The 26,127-nt window shown below is 52.3% G+C and overlaps 1 protein-coding gene across 1 annotated transcript in view; it reads right to left on the bottom strand.

Annotated features, from left to right (window-relative positions):
• LOC147014887 (heterogeneous nuclear ribonucleoprotein A1-like 2) overlaps window positions 1–26,127 on the bottom strand; it is a 53,047-nt gene that overhangs the window by 23,434 nt on the left and 3,486 nt on the right. Inside the window, exon 2 of the mRNA XM_085853303.1 lies at window positions 4,632–4,762. Within this exon, the coding sequence (XP_085709429.1) occupies window positions 4,632–4,757 (126 nt within the window). The 5' untranslated portion in view covers window positions 4,758–4,762. The remainder of the gene's footprint in view (window positions 1–4,631; window positions 4,763–26,127) is intronic.

The raw sequence follows: 26,127 nt of genomic DNA, 5'->3' as shown, positions 1-26,127 counted from the left end.
GACTAAAATTGTAATAAATTATTGACCAATTGTTGAAGTTTAGACCTATAAAGCTTGAGCCAAATAATATCAAGGGTACATACGATGAAGACACTGAAAGGTTGCTGATGTGCTTTTATTGTGTTTATATATAGCTGTGGCACGGTTCCAATTGAGTTTCATGGTATAGCGAGAAAAGTGTTAAAAAATATTTTTTCACAGAGCAGTTTTTCCCCAGTACAGTTGTGACAAAAAATGGCTGCCATGAAGATCAATGAACTGTGTCAACAGATCAAGTAAGTTATATATGCTTGGATATTTTTAAAGAAACATGCAAAACTGTGTGTTAATTAACAGTAAAGTATTGTTATCAGTAGACTAATCAATTTTCTTTTGAAAACAAGACGTTTTTGTATCTTCATATCATGATTGTTTTGATACCATAGCAACCGTTTGTGTTGATGATGTTTAAAGTACACAGGGTGGAAACAGGTTTTCTGATTTTTTTTATACATGTATTTTACAAATAAATGAAATGATTAATTTGTTCAGCACCCCTTGTAAATGTCTTCCATTTAAGAATGCATCGGGGTGTTTAACTTTCTGAACAATTAATATAAGACATAGTTATTTCGTGATTGCTTTGCATTATATTGATCTAACAACAATTGGACATTTCTGCTTGTCTTTTTCTAGTGACAACGTTCGACAGCTGTGATCTTGAATCCACTTGAACTGAACGATGGCATCACAGCTTAACATTTCTTGCCTGCTCAATAGTCGCATGAAATGCAGTGCCAGTAAACAGCCAATGAGTGAGCTGGACCTGAAAGGCTCAACACCATCGTAGAAGCGAGCAAACGTAGAGGTGATGGGTGGCATGTCGCTCTAGAAACCCTGTTACAAGACTCTACTGAGAGACTCTACACACACAAGAATTGCGTTGCAACATACACTTCCAAGACGCACATGAAACGTTTGTTTCAGAAGAAAGAAAAAGATGAGGAGCCTGTTGTGAAGAGAACACGCCGAACAGATGCCATATCGTTCAATTTTAAAGAACAATGTCTCATTTGTGGTGAAAAGTATGATGCCATCCCAGAGCCAAAGTGATTCAATGGCCATCGAAAGGAACAGTAGAGGACTATGTGCAGAATCTTCTTTCTTATTTGAGAGATAAGCTGAAGACATGTGATACATATTTGGTCTTTGACCGGTATTATGACAACATCAAGAAAGTCACGCGAACCGCTCGTGCAAGCAAAGATGCCAGTCGACGACACTAGCTGAATCTGACGACGCCACTCCCTGCACAAAAGATCGTTTTGACAGTGACAGAGAACAAAGTCCAGTTAATAAATATCATTTGCAGCTACATCAAAGACCATCCTGAAACATTTTCTACCAACACAAAGCTCATATTAACTGGACCTAACCCAATACTTATGGAAATTGCAGAATACCAAGTAGTAGAGAGGCCTGACCTAAGAACCACTCACAAAGAAGCCGATGTTATTATGGTACAACAAATGGTCCTTCTGGCCTCATCAGGAGTTCCGAGTATCCGGGTAATTTCAGAGGAAACAGATGTATTCATATTGCTGTTTCATTTTTACCAACTGATGGAACTGGCATGCAACCTTTGTGATGGCTGGTACAAGTCGTGACAGATCGTCTGTTGACATCAAGATGACAGTGCAGAAGCATGCACATATTGTCACCCAAGTTCTGGCAGCACATGTGGTGTCTGGATGTGACACAGTTGCCTACCTGTGGGGTATCGGAAAAGGCAAATTTGTGAAACACCTTAAAGATGGTCGTCAATTAAATTATCTTGGTGATCTTGATGCAGAATTACCAGATGTCATATCTGAAGCAACTGCCTTCTTTGCTGCTTGCTATGGATCCCAGGAAACAGAAGACATGTCAGCTATTCGATTTGATGTCTGGTCTTCAAAGATGGCTAACAAGAAGCTGACATCAGCACCAGAGTTAAAAACTCTACCACCAACCACTGTGGCTTTCATCTAACACGTTCTCAGGGTGCACTTGCAGGCAGCAATATGGTGGGCTGCATGAGATCCAGACCCACCATTGATCGATCCAACGAGTCATGGATGGTCACATGAAGAAGTGTCGAGCATGTTCCTCCCTGTGTCTCTGCCTCCGGATGTCATCAGAGCTCCTGATAATGTTCTCAAGGTGATCAGGTGTGGGTGCAGCTCAGTGCGACCTGTGCAACGAATCGATGTAGTTGCTCTGCCGCCAGGCTCTCCTGTTGATTGTTCTGTGGCTGCCATGGTATGGAGGAATGTCAGAACGACCAAACAAAGTCTGTATCAGCAAGCGAAGCTGTGGAACTTGAGTGAACACTAGTTATTTGATTTATGCAGCTGTCTTGTATGTGAGATTGAGGGAAAGAAAGATTGAGTGAAAGCAGAATGAAAGAAGTTCATCAGCAACCAATCAGTGTATTCATAGTTGATAGCATGTACAGACCCCTTTTTGGATTTTAATTTGTGTAAAATTTATGTAAACCTTGCTTATTACATTTATTTGGTTATTTGTTAATATAATTAATTATAGTTTGTAGTTACCTAATCATTGTATTACTCAACTGTACTGTTGGAAATAAAGAAATACAATACAATATACTGTTACAATACAATACAATATACTGTTTACCACTTAAATCAGGTTCATATAGATTTTGGGCACAGTTACGGCTGAAAATAGTTCGGTCGATATTTTATCATTCAAAATATTATATCTGAGAAAAATTGCAATATAGACTATCATTATGAGTTGTATGGTTTATTTAAACATATCAGTGTATTCCTTGACCCCCAAAACATAGGGTTTGCCACTGAAATGGGGTTCATATCTCGATTTTTGGCCGAGTTACGGCCAAAAAACGGTTTTGATGGCGGCCATTTTGAATTTTGCTCCTAAAATAAACATTGCTCAAGCGTGACAAAGTGGCATCACTCGGATTTGAGTTTCGTATAGTCTGTTACCAAAATCTGCAATAAAATTGTGTATGTACTCCAAAACACACCTAGGGTAAAATTCCAGTTCTGCATCCAGACTAGTTTGGGATTTGGAGACGATAGCATTCCATTTTCTTTCTCTAAATTTTTGGCTTGCACAGCCATTCTTTGGGAGCAACTGAATTCACTCATCATCCCTCTGATGCTCATACATCCGAGCAAATATTGTCAGGATACGTATTTGCTCTGAACGGCTCGAAACAACGTATTTTTCTTTCAGGCTTTTGATCACCTCGTATTTCAGGCTTTTGAAAACTGGCATGCAGTTTTCATCACATTTTGACGCTGTATTTTGTGTTTTCTCCGCAGTGCTTGGTCCAGCAACTAGTTCTAATTTCTTTCGCAAAGAATCTTCCACTTTACTTCGCTTTTCAGGAACGTACCCTGGGTTCCTTTCCACCTTTCGTTTGTCAAATGGGCTTTAGCCTATCATCGATAACGACTGGTTTAATAGGTCAACTTCTGCTTCTCGCTCAAAAACCTCTTCGTCCTCATCTGTCGAAATTGATTCTGCAATGCCTTCGATAGTACCTTCTGATGATAATATCGAACTGGTCGAAGATGATTCTTCAATACACTCTGGTGACAACTGAGAAAGTTTTTTTTCTGCACGAAGTACAAAGTCTGTCATCTTTTTTCACATTTGAAGAAAATTTCATCAACATATCATTTGACACATTGCGAAGATCTTTTCGTTTTATGGCAGCTGAACGGATCGCAACAGTATTTTTGGAACTCCTTTCGATCTTCAGTCGCCATGCTTACTGCAAAATATGCTAAAACTGAGATTATCCCATTTATAACTTCATTCGATGATGGTTATGCAAAAAATGTCCACTTAAAAAACAATAGGCAGAATAATTTTTCGCAAATGATTATATTTATTTATATATATATATATATATATATATATATATATATATATATATATATATATATATATATATATATATATATATATATATATATATATAATAGTCCAGAGATGATGATTGTCAATTTCAGACATAAAGTCGCCTGCCAGCAGATGACGTCATTGGAACGATAACGGCAAACGTCGCCAAATGTCGAATCAAGAATTAGTGAAATGTGGACCCCGAACAATAAAACCATCATCACATTTGAACCCATTGAGATCCCATTTTAATTTATGCTGAGGTGTTGGAGTATATGAAGGGGTATTCTCACACAAAAATATCGGGATCATCGGTTTGGCAGGTCGGGGGGGGGGGGGGGTTGGGTCAAAGGGCACCCCCAAACTATAACTTTTTGAATTACTGTTTCAGAGTGATTTTACTTAACGCGATTCGAAAGATCTCGCTTTTACGAGCATTTTGATACCAAGATCATCAAAATCGGACCACTACAACCTGTGATATGGCCACTGGAAGATTATGGGTCAACCGGGGGCACCCAGATTTGGGGGGGGGGGGTTAAAATGGGCCCCAATGGGCGACCAGGTCTGAAAATTGACACATAAATGTTTTCCCGTGGATACAAACACTTGCACAAAAAAATAAAGAGTGAAATCTGAGACGATGTGTCAAAATTTCGCTGAAAAATGTGTACACTTGACATGGAACGCCACGTCATCTTTTTCACCTTTGTAGAAAATGTCATCAACTTATCATTTGACGCATTGCGAAGATCTTTTCGTTGTTTCGTTATATGGCAGCTGAATGGATCGCAACAGTATTTTCGGAACTCCTTTCGATCTTCAGTTGCCATGCTTACTGCAAAATATGCAAAAACTGAGATTAGCCCATATATAACTGAATTCGATGATGGTTATACAAAAAAAATTGTACACTTAAAATTAATAGATACAATAGGCAGAATAATTTTTCGCAAATGATGCAAAAAATATATATATATATTTTTTGTTGCGAATTCGCGCCCGCCGGCGTGCGATCGGCCGCTCGACTCAAATGGCAGCCGCCTCGCCCACCGGACGGACAATTCTGTCATGACCCTCCAGGAACTATCGCCCGGAGCCAGTCACGGGTGGGCCTTTCGACCTCACCACGATCGTGCCAATCGGCCACCCGCGTAGGATAGGGTTGTTCGCCAAACTCGACCTACCTAAGGACCCACTCGGATGGTAAACCGGGCGATCGTACCTCGCCGCAGGTCGACTCCGGACACGAACCGCTTAAGCGGTCCGTTCCGTGCTATTGGGATAACCGAGCGGTGTTATCGTCGGCCTCGACGGTTCCGATTAATTATCGGGCGTATTAAGCCCACTACGAACACTTTACATGAAGCAAGATGGAGATTCAAACGAAGGAAAGGACGCTGCGAAACGGGGAACAATTCAACACAATGCACTTTATTTACACGACACACGGAGAGCACACATATACAATCAAACAGTCAGAATGCACATATATCAATTTAAAACAAAAACAATGCAGAGCTACGACCGAATACGCGAACACACGGCAACACTTATACAGTTTACTTTACAAGACACGGCGCCAGAAGATCCATACAAAAACCCCGAAAAGAAAAAGGTGACTTCCCTTTTGGGCCGTCGAGTCCCTCTCCGACGTCCGTCGACGTGGTCCTGCCTGGCCGCGACTCCGTGCCCTAGCGTGGTCGGCGAGGCCTCTCCGGCGTGCCTCGCGCCGGCACGTGTTGGCCGCTCGATGCCACGGACGGAGTTTTCCCAGCGCGGATAGAAGGGGAGGGGGGGGGAAACGTGGATGCCCGAGGTCGGGAGGGGGGAATGGCGGACGCTCCTTCCCACCAGCGGGGTCTTGGAACCGCACCACAGCAGACCAGGCCAGTGGCCACCAGGAAGAGAAGAGGACGAGCGAGCCGGAAGAAAGGAGGAGAGCAAGAGCAACCACAAAACCGCTCCGCCCGTGTCCGACTTTTTATATCCTGGAGCTCCGCCCTGTTGCTCCGCCCCGTTCTTTGCTCCACCCCCCTTCGAGAAAGGTCTCGAAGAGGGGCGTTCCTCCTCCCTGGCCGCGTCAACGCGCATCCACCAATCGGGTGCCAGCTGCCCCACCCCGCTTCTCCTCCCTCACACCAAGCGCGGATAAGAATGGCGCGAAAAACAGGCGGGAAAGGCCCGAGTGTCCTCGCTGGTTTTTGTTTGAAATAAAAGATAGAAACAGAAAAACGACTGACTCAAAGCGTCGCAGCCCAAATGAATCACATTAATTCCCTCTAAACAACGGCTTTGGGGCGAACTACACATGTACTTAAGAGATATCTCACCTACGGGACCTGAATGGTGGTTTGCGAATTTCCACAGCCATAACAATATATATTGTTGTGGTTACCAAATTCGCAAACCACCATTCAGGTCCCTTAGGTGAGGTATCTCGGTAAGTACATGTGTAGTTAGGCCCAAACCCGTTGTCTAGTGGGAATATATGTCATTTATGCGTGCTGCGACTCTTCAGGATAGCCGTTTTTCTTTTACTATCTTTAATTTGGACCAACCGCCATTGTTACCACCACCAGTCACAACATCAACCACCACAACCACAACATCAACCACCAACCACAACGCCGCTTCACCACAACCGCCACGACCTTCACGTCACACCTCGCAACCGTCGCATCGCCACCGTTCTTGCGCCGCCTGTGGGTACCGGTGTTGGACTCGTGCAGGGCGCGCGCCGAACAGCGTGTACAAAATCACGGATTTTGTGCTTCAAAAACGGATCAAAAACGACACACGCCCACTTTTTGCCATCCAATCGGTGAGCGAGGGGCGATTTGGCCCCGCCTCCAGGGCGTTGGAGGGCGATCGATATATGCAAATTTATGGATCAAAAAGCATTCACGCCCACTTTTTCTCGGGCCAATGGGGAGCGAGGTGAAAGGTCGAAGGGAGGGGGTCAAAGATGAGAGGGCGAAGCTACGGGGCTGATAAAAAGCGACCGTGTTCGTCAGTCCAGTGAGTAGTAGAGTAGGAGAGTCGAGAGGGAACAGAGAGTCAAGACTTCGCGGGCGGTGGAGTTGGCAAGGAGCTGGTCGTCGTGTGCGTTGGAGTCGGAACGGAGGGGACGGAGCTGTGGAGAGGCGGCGAGGGCAGACGAGGGGGTGCTCGCGTCGTGCAGGGAGCTGCACCCCAGGGAGGCCGACAGCGCGACCTGGCCGAGGTGGAGACGCTCGTCACGGGACAATAAAAATCCTCTATACCCCGAGCATCAGCAACCCCCTCCTGTTTCCCCCCGCGCTGAGATAGTGCGACCAAGGGGGCCCCTTTCCCAACCCCTACCAGACACTGCCCGCGAGGCCCGCGGAGTTGAGGCACCATCGCCGCTCCGCGTCTCATCACCAGAAGGGTAGGCCCGACCCGGTCTCGGCCTCAGGCCCGCCTCATCCTTGAGGGTATTCTTTCCTTGGTTTTGGGTATGTGTTGTCGGCGCCGTCTGTGAAGTAAAATTGTACAAGTGTTGCCGTGTGCTCGGTAGTCGGTATTAGCTCTGCATTGTGTCTTCGCTTTTACATTTGCTTTTTGTGTAAATTGCATTGTGTTTTTTCTATGTGCTTTTGGTGGAATTGAATATGTGTGCTTTCCGTTCGTCGCGAATAAATGTGCTTTGTGTTGAACTGTTTCCCGCTTCGCTTCGTCATTTCCTTCATTAAATCCTCATCTTGCTTCACGTAAAGGGTTGGTAGTGGGCTGAATACGCCCGATAATTAATCGAACCGTCGAGGTCGATGATAACACCGCTCGGTTATCCCGATAGTACGGAACGGGTCGCTTAAGTGGCCCGTGTCCGAAGTCGACCTGCGGCGAGGTGCGATCGCCCGGTCTACCCTCCGCGTGGGTACTTAGGTAGGTCGAATTTGGCGAGCAACCCTATCCCACGCGGGGGCTGATTGGCTCGATCGCGGTGAGACCGAAAGGTCCACCCGTGACTGGTTCCCGGCGTTAGTCCGAGAGGGTCACGACTGGATTGTCCGTCCGGTGGGCGACGTGCCGCGATTCGAGTTACGTGGCCGTCAGCACGCCGGCGGGCGCGAATCCCCAACACTGGTGTCAGGAGTGGGATACAAATTCATCGCCCTCCTCGCGGCACTGGTATCGGAGAACAGGAAAACGGGCTCTCCTGTCTCCGGCTAAATTCACGGGAATCGGTCCAGGGGTGAGAGAAGCGACCCCCGATTCCCTCCAAATTACGAGCGAGCGAAATTAACCCTTTAAGAGAAGCAAGATGGCGTCTCAAGGCGAGCGGGAGCCGGGGGTATTAGAAATGGATGTAGAATGTGTAGAATCCATGGTCCAGGATGGAATCCCCGAGCAGGAAATGTTGATTGTGCAGGAACACGGACTCGCCCAACTGAACCCAGAGCCCGAAATGGGTGCGGCAGCGGCCGCGGTGTATGACACCTCCCCCCCCCCTCTCCACCAAAACCCTTCCCGATCCCTGCCGAAACGGCTCACCCAAGCGCACCCGACATGGCCCAGCTATTCACCATGCTGGCAAAGATGAATGCGGAAATGATCGAAAAGATGGAAGCGAATATGAAAAACGAAATGAAAGGCATGAACAAACAAATGAACGAAAAGATGGATGCGAATACACAAAAGATGGATGCGAATACACAACAAATGAACAAAAAGATGGATACAAATACAAATGAAGTGAAAACGACGATGGATGCGAATACACAGCAAATGAGGGAAGAAATAAAAGAGCTACGGGGTGAGACGCAGAACATGGGCCGATGCCTGCAGGCGGGCATGAAGGCCGTGACCAGGGAGCTGGGAATGGCGACTCCACGTGTGGGAGCAAACGAGCTGGAAGGGGGTGCAACGGCTGACAGGCCCGCGGTGGAGGCGGGTAAAAAAATAATTTGGGGGGCGTGTTGGGCGAGGGTCGTGACAGAGGAATCGACGGCGACCAAAAGGGAAAAATTAAATGGGGAGACCAAAACGTGTGAGACGAGACACGAGGTGACGACAACAGAAACTTATAAATGTATAGAGACACGGGAGATAGAAAAAATAGAGGAAAGACTACACGATGAAGACGGGGTAAGTGACGCACACACACACGGAGGTAGTGGAGGATAATGGGGGTGAGCTGGCGGACTGGGGCGAGACCCAGTGCGAGCACCTGGATGGCCTCCTCCAGGAACGAGGGGAGGGAGTATGCCCCCTTGAGGTGAGTCACGACCAGGTGAGTTCGGTCGTGCTTTGCGAGGTTGAGGGGAGGAGTGCTGTGGACAGGTGCACGGAGAGCTTGGGGGGTATAGAGGCCCCGGAGACCCTTGTGGGGACACGAATCCCCAGTGTGGTTGTCCCTGTGTGTGTGGTGCAAGGTGTGAGTGCGGCCCCGTGTGTGGAAGCGACACCGTGTGTGAGTGAGGCACGGAGTATGGATGAGACACCGCGGTTGAGTGCCCCCGCGTGTGTGGATGAGGCACCGCGGTTGAGTGCCCCCGCGTGTGTGAGTGAGGCACGAGTGAATGGAGCACCACGTGTGAGTGGTATGGGTTATGCAAGGGAGACCGTGTGTGTGAGAGAGCGGTATGTGAGGGAGATGTCGGTTGGCATGCGGGAGCACGCAGCCGCGTCTCCCGGTGTGAATGTGATGGAGTGGACTGTGTGCGTCGTAACACGCAGGTATGCGTGTGTGGAATGGAGACGGAGACGGCGACAGAGGAGCGAAAGCCGAGTAGCGGCTGTAGTTGTTTCGAGGACCGTGCCGGGTTCACCCAGCAGTGAGCACGCGGTTCGTGCTGTGCAACGCACGAGACCGCCACGTGCTCGTTTGCGAGAGTGAAGTCCCGGTCCGGAAACGCACGCGGTGGATTTGCCGATCCCGCGGACGGACAAAGTTTAGGCAGGTAAATGGATTTGGACCGGACGGGTTCTCCACGCGATCGTGTGTGTTAAGCTCCAACGGGCAAAGTATGTGTTGTATGTGTTGGGTATGTGTTGTCGGCGCCGTCTGTGAAGTAAAATTGTACAAGTGTTGCCGTGTGCTCGGTAGTCGGTATTAGCTCTGCATTGTGTCTTCGCTTTTACATTTGCTTTTTGTGTAAATTGCATTGTGTTTTTTCTATGTGCTTTTGGTGGAATTGAATATGTGTGCTTTCCGTTCGTCGCGAATAAATGTGCTTTGTGTTGAACTGTTTCCCGCTTCGCTTCGTCATTTCCTTCATTAAATCCTCATCTTGCTTCACGTAAAGGGTTGGTAGTGGGCTGAATACGCCCGATAATTAATCGAACCGTCGAGGTCGATGATAACACCGCTCGGTTATCCCGATAGTACGGAACGGGTCGCTTAAGTGGCCCGTGTCCGAAGTCGACCTGCGGCGAGGTGCGATCGCCCGGTCTACCCTCCGCGTGGGTACTTAGGTAGGTCGAATTTGGCGAGCAACCCTATCCCACGCGGGGGCTGATTGGCTCGATCGCGGTGAGACCGAAAGGTCCACCCGTGACTGGTTCCCGGCGTTAGTCCGAGAGGGTCACGACTGGATTGTCCGTCCGGTGGGCGACGTGCCGCGATTCGAGTTACGTGGCCGTCAGCACGCCGGCGGGCGCGAATCCCCAACACTGGTGTCAGGAGTGGGATACAAATTCATCGCCCTCCTCGCGGCACTGGTATCGGAGAACAGGAAAACGGGCTCTCCTGTCTCCGGCTAAATTCACGGGAATCGGTCCAGGGGTGAGAGAAGCGACCCCCGATTCCCTCCAAATTACGAGCGAGCGAAATTAACCCTTTAAGAGAAGCAAGATGGCGTCTCAAGGCGAGCGGGAGCCGGGGGTATTAGAAATGGATGTAGAATGTGTAGAATCCATGGTCCAGGATGGAATCCCCGAGCAGGAAATGTTGATTGTGCAGGAACACGGACTCGCCCAACTGAACCCAGAGCCCGAAATGGGTGCGGCAGCGGCCGCGGTGTATGACACCTCCCCCTCTCCACCAAAACCCTTCCCCGATCCCTGCCGAAACGGCTCACCCAAGCGCACCCGACATGGCCCAGCTATTCACCATGCTGGCAAAGATGAATGCGGAAATGATCGAAAAGATGGAAGCGAATATGAAAAACGAAATGAAAGGCATGAACAAACAAATGAACGAAAAGATGGATGCGAATACACAAAAGATGGATGCGAATACACAACAAATGAACAAAAAGATGGATACAAATACAAATGAAGTGAAAACGACGATGGATGCGAATACACAGCAAATGAGGGAAGAAATAAAAGAGCTACGGGGTGAGACGCAGAACATGGGCCGATGCCTGCAGGCGGGCATGAAGGCCGTGACCAGGGAGCTGGGAATGGCGACTCCACGTGTGGGAGCAAACGAGCTGGAAGGGGGTGCAACGGCTGACAGGCCCGCGGTGGAGGCGGGTAAAAAATAATTTGGGGGGGCGTGTTGGGCGAGGGTCGTGACAGAGGAATCGACGGCGACCAAAAGGGAAAAATTAAATGGGGAGACCAAAACGTGCGAGACGAGACACGAGGTGACGACAACAGAAACTTATAAATGTATAGAGACACGGGAGATAGAAAAAATAGAGGAAAGACTACACGATGAAGACGGGGTAAGTGACGCACACACACACGGAGGTAGTGGAGGATAATGGGGGTGAGCTGGCGGACTGGGGCGAGACCCAGTGCGAGCACCTGGATGGCCTCCTCCAGGAACGAGGGGAGGGAGTATGCCCCCTTGAGGTGAGTCACGACCAGGTGAGTTCGGTCGTGCTTTGCGAGGTTGAGGGGAGGAGTGCTGTGGACAGGTGCACGGAGAGCTTGGGGGGTATAGAGGCCCCGGAGACCCTTGTGGGGACACGAATCCCCAGTGTGGTTGTCCCTGTGTGTGTGGTGCAAGGTGTGAGTGCGGCCCCGTGTGTGGAAGCGACACCGTGTGTGAGTGAGGCACGGAGTATGGATGAGACACCGCGGTTGAGTGCCCCCGCGTGTGTGGATGAGGCACCGCGGTTGAGTGCCCCGCGTGTGTGAGTGAGGCACGAGTGAATGGAGCACCACGTGTGAGTGGTATGGGTTATGCAAGGGAGACCGTGTGTGTGAGAGAGCGGTATGTGAGGGAGATGTCGGTTGGCATGCGGGAGCACGCAGCCGCGTCTCCCGGTGTGAATGTGATGGAGTGGACTGTGTGCGTCAGAACACGCAGGTATGCGTGTGTGGAATGGAGACGGAGACGGCGACAGAGGAGCGAAAGCCGAGTAGCGGCTGTAGTTGTTTCGAGGACCGTGCCGGGTTCACCCAGCAGTGAGCACGCGGTTCGTGCTGTGCAACGCACGAGACCGCCACGTGCTCGTTTGCGAGAGTGAAGTCCCGGTCCGGAAACGCACGCGGTGGATTTGCCGATCCCGCGGACGGACAAAGTTTAGGCAGGTAAATGGATTTGGACCGGACGGGTTCTCCACGCGATCGTGTGTGTTAAGCTCCAACGGGCAAAGTATGTGTTGTATGTGTTGGGTATGTGTTGTCGGCGCCGTCTGTGAAGTAAAATTGTACAAGTGTTGCCGTGTGCTCGGTAGTCGGTATTAGCTCTGCATTGTGTCTTCGCTTTTACATTTGCTTTTTGTGTAAATTGCATTGTGTTTTTTCTATGTGCTTTTGGTGGAATTGAATATGTGTGCTTTCCGTTCGTCGCGAATAAATGTGCTTTGTGTTGAACTGTTTCCCGCTTCGCTTCGTCATTTCCTTCATTAAATCCTCATCTTGCTTCACGTAAAGGGTTGGTAGTGGGCTGAATACGCCCGATAATTAATCGAACCGTCGAGGTCGATGATAACACCGCTCGGTTATCCTCGATAGTACGGAACGGGTCGCTATGGGCCCGTGTCCGAAGTCGACCTGCGGCGAGGTGCGATCGCCCGGTCTACCCTCCGCGTGGGTACTTAGGTAGGTCGACCATGGCGAGCAACCCTATCCCACGCGGGGGCTGATTGGCTCGATCGCGGTGAGACCGAAAGGTCCACCCGTGACTGGTTCCCGGCGTTAGTCCGAGAGGGTCACGACTGGATTGTCCGTCCGGTGGGCGACGTGCCGCGATTCGAGTTACGTGGTCGCCAGCTCCCCTGCGGGCGCGAATCCCCAACACTGGTGTCAGGAGTGGGATACAAATTCATCGCCCTCCTCGCGGCACTGGTATCGGAGAACAGGAAAACGGGCTCTCCTGTCTCCGGCTAAATTCACGGGAATCGGTCCAGGGGTGAGAGAAGCGACCCCGATTCCCTCCAAATTACGAGCGAGCGAAATTAACCCTTTAGAGAAGCAAGATGGCGTCTCAAGGCGAGCGGGAGCCGGGGGTATTAGAAATGGATGTAGAATGTGTAGAATCCATGGTCCAGGATGGAATCCCCGAGCAGGAAATGTTGATTGTGCAGGAACACGGACTCGCCCAACTGAACCCAGAGCCCGAAATGGGTGCGGCAGCGGCCGCGGTGTATGACACCTCCCCCCCCCCTCTCCACCAAAACCCTTCCCCGATCCCTGCCGAAACGGCTCACCCAAGCGCACCCGACATGGCCCAGCTATTCACCATGCTGGCAAAGATGAATGCGGAAATGATCGAAAAGATGGAAGCGAATATGAAAAACGAAATGAAAGGCATGAACAAACAAATGAACGAAAAGATGGATGCGAATACACAAAAGATGGATGCGAATACACAACAAATGAACAAAAAGATGGATACAAATACAAATGAAGTGAAAACGACGATGGATGCGAATACACAGCAAATGAGGGAAGAAATAAAAGAGCTACGGGGTGAGACGCAGAACATGGGCCGATGCCTGCAGGCGGGCATGAAGGCCGTGACCAGGGAGCTGGGAATGGCGACTCCACGTGTGGGAGCAAACGAGCTGGAAGGGGGTGCAACGGCTGACAGGCCCGCGGTGGAGGCGGGTAAAAAAATAATTTGGGGGGGCGTGTTGGGCGAGGGTCGTGACAGAGGAATCGACGGCGACCAAAAGGGAAAAATTAAATGGGGAGACCAAAACGTGTGAGACGAGACACGAGGTGACGACAACAGAAACTTATAAATGTATAGAGACACGGGAGATAGAAAAAATAGAGGAAAGACTACACGATGAAGACGGGGTAAGTGACGCACACACACACGGAGGTAGTGGAGGATAATGGGGGTGAGCTGGCGGACTGGGGCGAGACCCAGTGCGAGCACCTGGATGGCCTCCTCCAGGAACGAGGGGAGGGAGTATGCCCCCTTGAGGTGAGTCACGACCAGGTGAGTTCGGTCGTGCTTTGCGAGGTTGAGGGAGGAGTGCTGTGGACAGGTGCACGGAGAGCTTGGGGGGTATAGAGGCCCCGGAGACCCTTGTGGGGACACTAATCCCCAGTGTGGTTGTCCCTGTGTGTGTGGTGCAAGGTGTGAGTGCGGCCCCGTGTGTGGAAGCGACACCGTGTGTGAGTGAGGCACGGAGTATGGATGAGACACCGCGGTTGAGTGCCCCCGCGTGTGTGGATGAGGCACCGCGGTTGAGTGCCCCCGCGTGTGTGAGTGAGGCACGAGTGAATGGAGCACCACGTGTGAGTGGTATGGGTTATGCAAGGGAGACCGTGTGTGTGAGAGAGCGGTATGAGAGGGAGATGTCGGTTGGCATGCGGGAGCACGCAGCCGCGTCTCCCGGTGTGAATGTGATGGAGTGGACTGTGTGCGCGTGAACACGCAGGTATGCGTGTGTGGAATGGAGACGGAGACGGCGACAGAGGAGCGAAAGCCGAGTAGCGGCTGTAGTTGTTTCGAGGGACCGTGCCGGGTTCACCCAGCAGTGAGCACGCGGTTCGTGCTGTGCAACGCACGAGACCGCCACGTGCTCGTTTGCGAGAGTGAAGTCCCGGTCCGGAAACGCACGCGGTGGATTTGCCGATCCCGCGGACGGACAAAGTTTAGGCAGGTAAATGGATTTGGACCGACGGGTTCTCCACGCGATCGTGTGTGTTAAGCTCCAACGGGCAAAGTATGTGTTGTATGTGTTGGGTATGTGTTGTCGGCGCCGTCTGTGAAGTAAAATTGTACAAGTGTTGCCGTGTGCTCGGTAGTCGGTATTAGCTCTGCATTGTGTCTTCGCTTACATTTGCTTTTTGTGTAAATTGCATTGTGTTTTTTCTATGTGCTTTTGGTGGAATTGAATATGTGTGCTTTCCGTTCGTCGCGAATAAATGTGCTTTGTGTTGAACTGTTTCCCGCTTCGCTTCGTCATTTCCTTCATTAAATCCTCATCTTGCTTCACGTAAAGGGTTGGTAGTGGGCTGAATACGCCCGATAATTAATCGAACCGTCGAGGTCGATGATAACACCGCCGGTTATCCCGATAGTACGGAACGGGTCGCTATGGCCCGTGTCCGAAGTCGACCTGCGGCGAGGTGCGATCGCCCGGTCTACCCTCCGCGTGGGTACTTAGGTAGGTCGAATTTGGCGAGCAACCCTATCCCACGCGGGGGGCTGATTGGCTCGATCGCGGTGAGACCGAAAGGTCCACCCGTGACTGGTTCCCGGCGTTAGTCCGAGAGGGTCACGACTGGATTGTCCGTCCGGTGGGCGACGAGCCGCGATTCGAGTTACGTGGCCGCCCGCACGCCGGCGGGCGCGAATCCGCAACACTGGTGTCAGGAGTGGGATACAAATTCATCGCCCTCCTCGCGGCACTGGTATCGGAGAACAGGAAAACGGGCTCTCCTGTCTCCGGCTAAATTCACGGGAATCGGTCCAGGGGTGAGAGAAGCGACCCCCGATTCCCTCCAAATTACGAGCGAGCGAAATTAACCCCTTTAAGAGAAGCAAGATGGCGTCTCAAGGCGAGCGGGAGCCGGGGGTATTAGAAATGGATGTAGAATGTGTAGAATCCATGGTCCAGGATGGAATCCCCGAGCAGGAAATGTTGATTGTGCAGGAACACGGACTCGCCCAACTGAACCCAGAGCCCGAAATGGGTGCGGCAGCGGCCGCGGTGTATGACACCTCCCCCCCCCTCTCCACCAAAACCCTTCCCCGATCCCTGCCGAAACGGCTCACCCAAGCGCACCCGACATGGCCCAGCTATTCACCATGCTGGCAAAGATGAATGCGGAAATGATCGAAAAGATGGAAGCGAATATGAAAAACGAAATGAAAGGCATGAACAAACAAATGAACGAAAAGATGGATGCGAATACACAAAAGATGGATGCGAATACACAACAAATGAACAAAAAGATGGATACAAATACAAATGAAGTGAAAACGACGATGGATGCGAATACACAGCAAATGAGGGAAGAAATAAAAGAGCTACGGGGTGAGACGCAGAACATGGGCCGATGCCTGCAGGCGGGCATGAAGGCCGTGACCAGGGAGCTGGGAATGGCGACTCCACGTGTGGGAGCAAACGAGCTGGAAGGGGGTGCAACGGCTGACAGGCCCGCGGTGGAGGCGGGTAAAAAAATAATTCGGGGGGCGTGTTGGGCGAGGGTCGTGACAGAGGAATCGACGGCGACCAAAAGGGAAAAATTAAATGGGGAGACCAAAACGTGTGAGACGAGACACGAGGTGACGACAACAGAAACTTATAAATGTATAGAGACACGGGAGATAGAAAAAATAGAGGAAAGACTACACGATGAAGACGGGGTAAGTGACGCACACACACACGGAGGTAGTGGAGGATAATGGGGTGAGCTGGCGGACTGGGGCGAGACCCAGTGCGAGCCCCTGGATGGCCTTCTCCGGGAGCGAGGGCAGGGAGTATGCTCCCTTGAGGTGAGTCACGACCAGGTGAGTTCGGTCGTGCTTTGCGAGGTTGAGGGGAGGAGTGCTGTGGACAGGTGCACGGAGAGCTTGGGGGGTATAGAGGCCCCGGAGACCCTTGTGGGGACACGAATCCCCAGTGTGGTTGTCCCTGTGTGTGTGGTGCAAGGTGTGAGTGCGGCCCCGTGTGTGGAAGCGACACCGTGTGTGAGTGAGGCACGGAGTATGGATGAGACACCGCGGTTGAGTGCCCCCGCGTGTGTGGATGAGGCACCGCGGTTGAGTGCCCCCGCGTGTGTGAGTGAGGCACGAGTGAATGGAGCACCACGTGTGAGTGGTATGGGTTATGCAAGGGAGACCGTGTGTGTGAGAGAGCGGTATGTGAGGGAGATGTCGGTTGGCATGCGGGAGCACGCAGCCGCGTCTCCCGGTGTGAATGTGATGGAGTGGACTGTGTGCGTCAGAACACGCAGGTATGCGTGTGTGGAATGGAGACGGAGACGGCGACAGAGGAGCGAAAGCCGAGTAGCGGCTGTAGTTGTTTCGAGGACCGTGCCGGGTTCACCCAGCAGTGAGCACGCGGTTCGTGCTGTGCAACGCACGAGACCGCCACGTGCTCGTTTGCGAGAGTGAAGTCCCGGTCCGGAAACGCACGCGGTGGATTTGCCGATCCCGCGGACGGACAAAGTTTAGGCAGGTAAATGGATTTGGACCGGACGGGTTCTCCACGCGATCGTGTGTGTTAAGCTCCAACGGGCAAAGTATGTGTTGTATGTGTTGGGTATGTGTTGTCGGCGCCGTCTGTGAAGTAAAATTGTACAAGTGTTGCCGTGTGCTCGGTAGTCGGTATTAGCTCTGCATTGTGTCTTCGCTTACATTTGCTTTTTGTGTAAATTGCATTGTGTTTTTTCTATGTGCTTTTGGTGGAATTGAATATGTGTGCTTTCCGTTCGTCGCGAATAAATGTGCTTTGTGTTGAACTGTTTCCCGCTTCGCTTCGTCATTTCCTTCATTAAATCCTCATCTTGCTTCACGTAAAGGGTTGGTAGTGGGCTGAATACGCCCGATAATTAATCGAACCGTCGAGGTCGATGATAACACCGCTCGGTTATCCCGATAGTACGGAACGGGTCGCTTAAGTGGCCCGTGTCCGAAGTCGACCTGCGGCGAGGTGCGATCGCCCGGTCTACCCTCCGCGTGGGTACTTAGGTAGGTCGAATTTGGCGAGCAACCCTATCCCACGCGGGGGCTGATTGGCTCGATCGCGGTGAGACCGAAAGGTCCACCCGTGACTGGTTCCCGGCGTTAGTCCGAGAGGGTCACGACTGGATTGTCCGTCCGGTGGGCGACGTGCCGCGATTCGAGTTACGTGGCCGTCAGCACGCCGGCGGGCGCGAATCCCCAACACTGGTGTCAGGAGTGGGATACAAATTCATCGCCCTCCTCGCGGCACTGGTATCGGAGAACAGGAAAACGGGCTCTCCTGTCTCCGGCTAAATTCACGGGAATCGGTCCAGGGGTGAGAGAAGCGACCCCCGATTCCCTCCAAATTACGAGCGAGCGAAATTAACCCTTTAAGAGAAGCAAGATGGCGTCTCAAGGCGAGCGGGAGCCGGGGGTATTAGAAATGGATGTAGAATGTGTAGAATCCATGGTCCAGGATGGAATCCCCGAGCAGGAAATGTTGATTGTGCAGGAACACGGACTCGCCCAACTGAACCCAGAGCCCGAAATGGGTGCGGCAGCGGCCGCGGTGTATGACACCTCCCCCCCCCTCTCCACCAAAACCCTTCCCCGATCCCTGCCGAAACGGCTCACCCAAGCGCACCCGACATGGCCCAGCTATTCACCATGCTGGCAAAGATGAATGCGGAAATGATCGAAAAGATGGAAGCGAATATGAAAAACGAAATGAAAGGCATGAACAAACAAATGAACGAAAAGATGGATGCGAATACACAAAAGATGGATGCGAATACACAACAAATGAACAAAAAGATGGATACAAATACAAATGAAGTGAAAACGACGATGGATGCGAATACACAGCAAATGAGGGAAGAAATAAAAGAGCTACGGGGTGAGACGCAGAACATGGGCCGATGCCTGCAGGCGGGCATGAAGGCCGTGACCAGGGAGCTGGGAATGGCGACTCCACGTGTGGGAGCAAACGAGCTGGAAGGGGGTGCAACGGCTGACAGGCCCGCGGTGGAGGCGGGTAAAAAAATAATTTGGGGGGGCGTGTTGGGCGAGGGTCGTGACAGAGGAATCGACGGCGACCAAAAGGGAAAAATTAAATGGGGAGACCAAAACGTGTGAGACGAGACACGAGGTGACGACAACAGAAACTTATAAATGTATAGAGACACGGGAGATAGAAAAATAGAGGAAAGACTACACGATGAAGACGGGGTAAGTGACGCACACACACACGGAGGTAGTGGAGGATAATGGGGGTGAGCTGGCGGACTGGGGCGAGACCCAGTGCGAGCACCTGGATGGCCTCCTCCAGGAACGAGGGGAGGGAGTATGCCCCCTTGAGGTGAGTCACGACCAGGTGAGTTCGGTCGTGCTTTGCGAGGTTGAGGGGAGGAGTGCTGTGGACAGGTGCACGGAGAGCTTGGGGGGTATAGAGGCCCCGGAGACCCTTGTGGGGACACGAATCCCCAGTGTGGTTGTCCCTGTGTGTGTGGTGCAAGGTGTGAGTGCGGCCCCGTGTGTGGAAGCGACACCGTGTGTGAGTGAGGCACGGAGTATGGATGAGACACCGCGGTTGAGTGCCCCCGCGTGTGTGGATGAGGCACCGCGGTTGAGTGCCCCCGCGTGTGTGAGTGAGGCACGAGTGAATGGAGCACCACGTGTGAGTGGTATGGGTTATGCAAGGGAGACCGTGTGTGTGAGAGAGCGGTATGTGAGGGAGATGTCGGTTGGCATGCGGGAGCACGCAGCCGCGTCTCCCGGTGTGAATGTGATGGAGTGGACTGTGTGCGTCGTAACACGCAGGTATGCGTGTGTGGAATGGAGACGGAGACGGCGACAGAGGAGCGAAAGCCGAGTAGCGGCTGTAGTTGTTTCGAGGACCGTGCCGGGTTCACCCAGCAGTGAGCACGCGGTTCGTGCTGTGCAACGCACGAGACCGCCACGTGCTCGTTTGCGAGAGTGAAGTCCCGGTCCGGAAACGCACGCGGTGGATTTGCCGATCCCGCGGACGGACAAAGTTTAGGCAGGTAAATGGATTTGGACCGGACGGGTTCTCCACGCGATCGTGTGTGTTAAGCTCCAACGGGCAAAGTATGTGTTGTATGTGTTGGGTATGTGTTGTCGGCGCCGTCTGTGAAGTAAAATTGTACAAGTGTTGCCGTGTGCTCGGTAGTCGGTATTAGCTCTGCATTGTGTCTTCGCTTACATTTGCTTTTTGTGTAAATTGCATTGTGTTTTTTCTATGTGCTTTTGGTGGAATTGAATATGTGTGCTTTCCGTTCGTCGCGAATAAATGTGCTTTGTGTTGAACTGTTTCCCGCTTCGCTTCGTCATTTCCTTCATTAAATCCTCATCTTGCTTCACGTAAAGGGTTGGTAGTGGGCTGAATACGCCCGATAATTAATCGAACCGTCGAGGTCGATGATAACACCGCTCGGTTATCCCGATAGTACGGAACGGGTCGCTTAAGTGGCCCGTGTCCGAAGTCGACCTGCGGCGAGGTGCGATCGCCCGGTCTACCCTCCGCGTGGGTACTTAGGTAGGTCGAATTTGGCGAGCAACCCTATCCCACGCGGGGGCTGATTGGCTCGATCGCGGTGAGACCGAAAGGTCCACCCGTGACTGGTTCCCGGCGTTAGTCCGAGAGGGTCACGACTGGATTGTCCGTCCGGTGGGCGACGTGCCGCGATTCGAGTTACGTGGCCGTCAGCACGCCGGCGGGCGCGAATCCCCAACACTGGTGTCAGGAGTGGGATACAAATTCATCGCCCTCCTCGCGGCACTGGTATCGGAGAACAGGAAAACGGGCTCTCCTGTCTCCGGCTAAATTCACGGGAATCGGTCCAGGGGTGAGAGAAGCGACCCCCGATTCCCTCCAAATTACGAGCGAGCGAAATTAACCCTTTAAGAGAAGCAAGATGGCGTCTCAAGGCGAGCGGGAGCCGGGGGTATTAGAAATGGATGTAGAATGTGTAGAATCCATGGTCCAGGATGGAATCCCCGAGCAGGAAATGTTGATTGTGCAGGAACACGGACTCGCCCAACTGAACCCAGAGCCCGAAATGGGTGCGGCAGCGGCCGCGGTGTATGACACCTCCCCCCCCCTCTCCACCAAAACCCTTCCCCGATCCCTGCCGAAACGGCTCACCCAAGCGCACCCGACATGGCCCAGCTATTCACCATGCTGGCAAAGATGAATGCGGAAATGATCGAAAAGATGGAAGCGAATATGAAAAACGAAATGAAAGGCATGAACAAACAAATGAACGAAAAGATGGATGCGAATACACAAAAGATGGATGCGAATACACAACAAATGAACAAAAGATGGATACAAATACAAATGAAGTGAAAACGACGATGGATGCGAATACACAGCAAATGAGGGAAGAAATAAAAGAGCTACGGGGTGAGACGCAGAACATGGGCCGATGCCTGCAGGCGGGCATGAAGGCCGTGACCAGGGAGCTGGGAATGGCGACTCCACGTGTGGGAGCAAACGAGCTGGAAGGGGGTGCAACGGCTGACAGGCCCGCGGTGGAGGCGGGTAAAAAATAATTTGGGGCGTGTTGGGCGAGGGTCGTGACAGAGGAATCGACGGCGACCAAAAGGGAAAAATTAAATGGGGAGACCAAAACGTGTGAGACGAGACACGAGGTGACGACAACAGAAACTTATAAATGTATAGAGACACGGGAGATAGAAAAAATAGAGGAAAGACTACACGATGAAGACGGGGTAAGTGACGCACACACACACGGAGGTAGTGGAGGATAATGGGGGTGAGCTGGCGGACTGGGGCGAGACCCAGTGCGAGCACCTGGATGGCCTCCTCCAGGAACGAGGGGAGGGAGTATGCCCCCTTGAGGTGAGTCACGACCAGGTGAGTTCGGTCGTGCTTTGCGAGGTTGAGGGGAGGAGTGCTGTGGACAGGTGCACGGAGAGCTTGGGGGTATAGAGGCCCCGGAGACCCTTGTGGGGACACGAATCCCCAGTGTGGTTGTCCCTGTGTGTGTGGTGCAAGGTGTGAGTGCGGCCCCGTGTGTGGAAGCGACACCGTGTGTGAGTGAGGCACGGAGTATGGATGAGACACCGCGGTTGAGTGCCCCCGCGTGTGTGGATGAGGCACCGCGGTTGAGTGCCCCCGCGTGTGTGAGTGAGGCACGAGTGAATGGAGCACCACGTGTGAGTGGTATGGGTTATGCAAGGGAGACCGTGTGTGTGAGAGAGCGGTATGTGAGGGAGATGTCGGTTGGCATGCGGGAGCACGCAGCCGCGTCTCCCGGTGTGAATGTGATGGAGTGGACTGTGTGCGTCGTAACACGCAGGTATGCGTGTGTGGAATGGAGACGGAGACGGCGACAGAGGAGCGAAAGCCGAGTAGCGGCTGTAGTTGTTTCGAGGACCGTGCCGGGTTCACCCAGCAGTGAGCACGCGGTTCGTGCTGTGCAACGCACGAGACCGCCACGTGCTCGTTTGCGAGAGTGAAGTCCCGGTCCGGAAACGCACGCGGTGGATTTGCCGATCCCGCGGACGGACAAAGTTTAGGCAGGTAAATGGATTTGGACCGGACGGGTTCTCCACGCGATCGTGTGTGTTAAGCTCCAACGGGCAAAGCACATGTGTTCGCGTGGGGAATCCCTCGAGACGTGGGGCTTGTGTTTTTTTTTTGCGCACGGTGACGTCATGGCTGCACGTGTGGTTGGAATCCGGCAGGAGGGGTATCTCTGCCGGATGGTACCGTCCAAGGAGGGACGAGGAACACGTGCAGCTGCATGACGTCACGCGCAGGTGTAAAGTGCGCGAGCTCTGAGTTGCCGCGCAGGTGCTGCGCATGAAAAAAAAAAAAAAAAAAAAAGAAAAGGCAAGCCTCACTTTCGGGTGCACAGGATTCCTGGGCAAGGGGTGGAAGACCCCCTTACCTGGGCACAGGATGGAAACTAGTTAGGGGGAAGGGTTAGCATAGCGAGACCGACTTCATGGGGCAGGGGTAAGTCCTCATGGAGTCCGTGGAATGGATTAGTTAGAGGGATTGTAGCCAGATTTAGGTTGGGAAATAAAATGGGATTATTTTGGAGACAGAGACAGACTTTGGATGTGTAGTGGGGACGTAGTTAAGCTACGTAGTGTTAAAAGGAACGTGCTGTAGTGTAAGGGACGACGTGGGAGCACGAGTTAGTTAGGGGATGCAGATAGAAGAATGGCAGAGTTCAGTGGTGTGTGTGTTGAAGAGTTGGTGAGTTATGAGGTGAAGACATGTTGAGTGAGTGAGGCCAGCGGGTCTGTGTGTGTGGAGTGAATGGGGAATGCATGGTGCGATGAGTGATTGGGGGGAGGAGTGACTCCCGCCCAAGGGACCCCGGGGTCAGAGTAAAGTGAGTTAGCTGGGTTAGTCAAATTGAAAAATGGAGGTCGTTTTGCTGTTGGTGGGAATGTAGGCTCGAAACCCATTTGGAGGGGTGCAGGAGCCCTGTTGATGGGCTTGGGAGCGTGGCTGCGAAAGGTGAGTATCGCTGAGTGGGTACCCCGGGCACCAGGCTAGTCGGCCGCGGTAGGCCATGGGCCCATGGGGGGCCGGGATAGCGTAGTGGGCACGGGTGCGCCTGCTTGGTGCGGGGACCCGGGGCGCCATTAGCCGCGTGGGCAGTGTTGTGGGCATGGGTGACCCTCGGAAAGGGGCCCGGGAAGCCAGCCTGCCACGTGTGCGTTTCAGGGGAGGTGCCATGGGGGGCACTCCCCGGTGTTAGGGAGCTGGTAGGCTCGGAGGCAGTGTAGTGCCCGGGGTGCCATAGCGGGAGAATCGGCAGAGGGTCGTGCCTGCCAAAGGGAGCCACGTGTCCCAGCCAGGAGACCGTGTGAGGGCACGGAGAGAAAATTGGGGGGCGAGGCCCGAAATTGTGAGGACACCAACACAGGCGACGGGAATCTGGGTTGTTAGAACCAATAGTTTAAGCGAGAGGCGCTTGTTGAAAGCCCCGGGGTAGTTTAACAGTTAAATGGTTAGGGTAGATTAGGAGATGTACCCCTCCGCACCATCCATCCCCTCGCTCTCGTTGTGGGCCGCTGGACCCACTTTGGGTTAGATCGCCGAACTCTGGGGAGGCCATTCTGAGGCTTCGTTGGGCCTCGGCACAGGACGCTGGCTCTCCCTTATTCCTCGGGCCAATTGTGCAGCCTGCGTTGTGCAGCCCATGCACCGTTGTGGTTCACTGCGTTCAGTTCAAAAGGGAAGGCCTTGGACTGCGTGTGAGCAGCCAGCCACGTTCCCTGTCACCTGCATTGTTTTGAGCCAGAGACTGCATGCGAGCAGCCTGGCTCCCTGCTAACTGCTTTCTTTTTGCAGAGTTCAATGATCCTGGGCCATGGTTTAGTGTAAAATTTGTAAGTTAAGGTTAAGATGTACTGTAAATATGAGTGCGCCCCCGGCATGTTTGTCTTAGCGCCGGCAATTTTATTTAAGTCGTCCGTGTGAGTGAGTTTGTTTAGATAGTTACGCAGCCCTCAGGTTATTTATTTTGGGGACACGAATACCATGAATGTCGCACTCAGGGATCCGTAGGTAAAATGTACTAGGGGAAAACTACACATGATGGCACACGAAAATTTGACGACTCGGGACGAGTCTGTAAAAAGGGGAGGGGGTGGTGTTGTGGTTACCAAATTCGCAAACCACCATTCAGGTCCCTTAGGTGAGGTATCTCGGTAAGTACATGTGTAGTTAGGCCCAAACCCGTTGTCTAGTGGGAATATATGTCATTTATGCGTGCTGCGACTCTTCAGGATAGCCGTTTTTCTTTTACTATCTTTAATTTGGACCAACCGCCATTGTTACCACCACCAGTCACAACATCAACCACCACAACCACAACATCAACCACCAACCACAACGCCGCTTCACCACAACCGCCACGACCTTCACGTCACACCTCGCAACCGTCGCATCGCCACCGTTCTTGCGCCGCCTGTGGGTACCGGTGTTGGACTCGTGCAGGGCGCGCGCCGAACAGCGTGTACAAAATCACGGATTTTGTGCTTCAAAAACGGATCAAAAACGACACACGCCCACTTTTTGCCGTCCAATCGGTGAGCGAGGGGCGATTTGGCCCCGCCTCCAGGGCGTTGGAGGGCTATCGATATATGCAAATTTATGGATCAAAAAGCATTCACGCCCACTTTTTCTCGGGCCAATGGGGAGCGAGGTGAAAGGTCGAAGGGAGGGGGTCAAAGATGAGAGGGCGAAGCTACGGGGCTGATAAAAAGCGACCGTGTTCGTCAGTCCAGTGAGTAGTAGAGTAGGAGAGTCGAGAGGGAACAGAGAGTCAAGACTTCGCGGGCGGTGGAGTTGGCAAGAAGGAGCTGGTCGTCGTGTGCGTTGGAGTCGGAACGGAGGGGACGGAGCTGTGGAGAGGCGGCGAGGGCAGACGAGGGGGTGCTCGCGTCGTGCAGGGAGCTGCACCCCAGGGAGGCCGACAGCGCGACCTGGCCGAGGTGGAGACGCTCGTCGCGGGACAATAAAAATCCTCTATACCCCGAGCATCAGCAACCCCCTCCTGTTTCCCCCCGCGCTGAGATAGTGTGACCAAGGGGGCCCCTTTCCCACCCCCTACCAGACACAGCCCGCGAGGCCCGCGGAGTTGAGGCACCATCGCCGCTCCGCGTCTCATCACCAGACGGGTAGGCCCGACCCGGTCTCGGCCTCAGGCCCGCCTCATCCTTGAGGGTATTCTTTCCTTGGTTTTGGGTATGTGTTGTCGGCGTCGTCTGTGAAGTAAAATTGTATAAGTGTTGCCGTGTGCTCGGTAGTCGGTATTAGCTCTGCATTGTGTCTTCGCTTTTACATTTGCTTTTTGTGTAAATTGCATTGTGTTTTTTCTATGTGCTTTTGGTGGAATTGAATATGTGTGCTTTCCGTTCGTCGCGAATAAATGTGCTTTGTGTTGAACTGTTTCCCGCTTCGCTTCGTCATTTCCTTCATTGAATCCTCATCTTGCTTCACGTAAAGGGTTGGTAGTGGGCTGAATACGCCCGATAATTAATCGAACCGTCGAGGTCGACGATAACACCGCTCGGTTATCCCGATAGTACGGAACGGGTCGCTTAAGTGGCCCGTGTCCGAAGTCGACCTGCGGCGAGGTGCGATCGCCCGGTCTACCCTCCGCGTGGGTACTTAGGTAGGTCGAATTTGGCGA

The sequence above is a fragment of the Eptatretus burgeri genome, chromosome 13 (assembly GCF_056783735.1).
Source record: "Eptatretus burgeri isolate ZD-2024b chromosome 13, Ebu_testis_v1, whole genome shotgun sequence".
NCBI classification, from domain to species: domain Eukaryota; kingdom Metazoa; phylum Chordata; class Myxini; order Myxiniformes; family Myxinidae; genus Eptatretus; species Eptatretus burgeri.
Note: the sequence above shows the minus strand (reverse complement) of the source record. Positions and strands in the feature narration are given on the sequence as shown.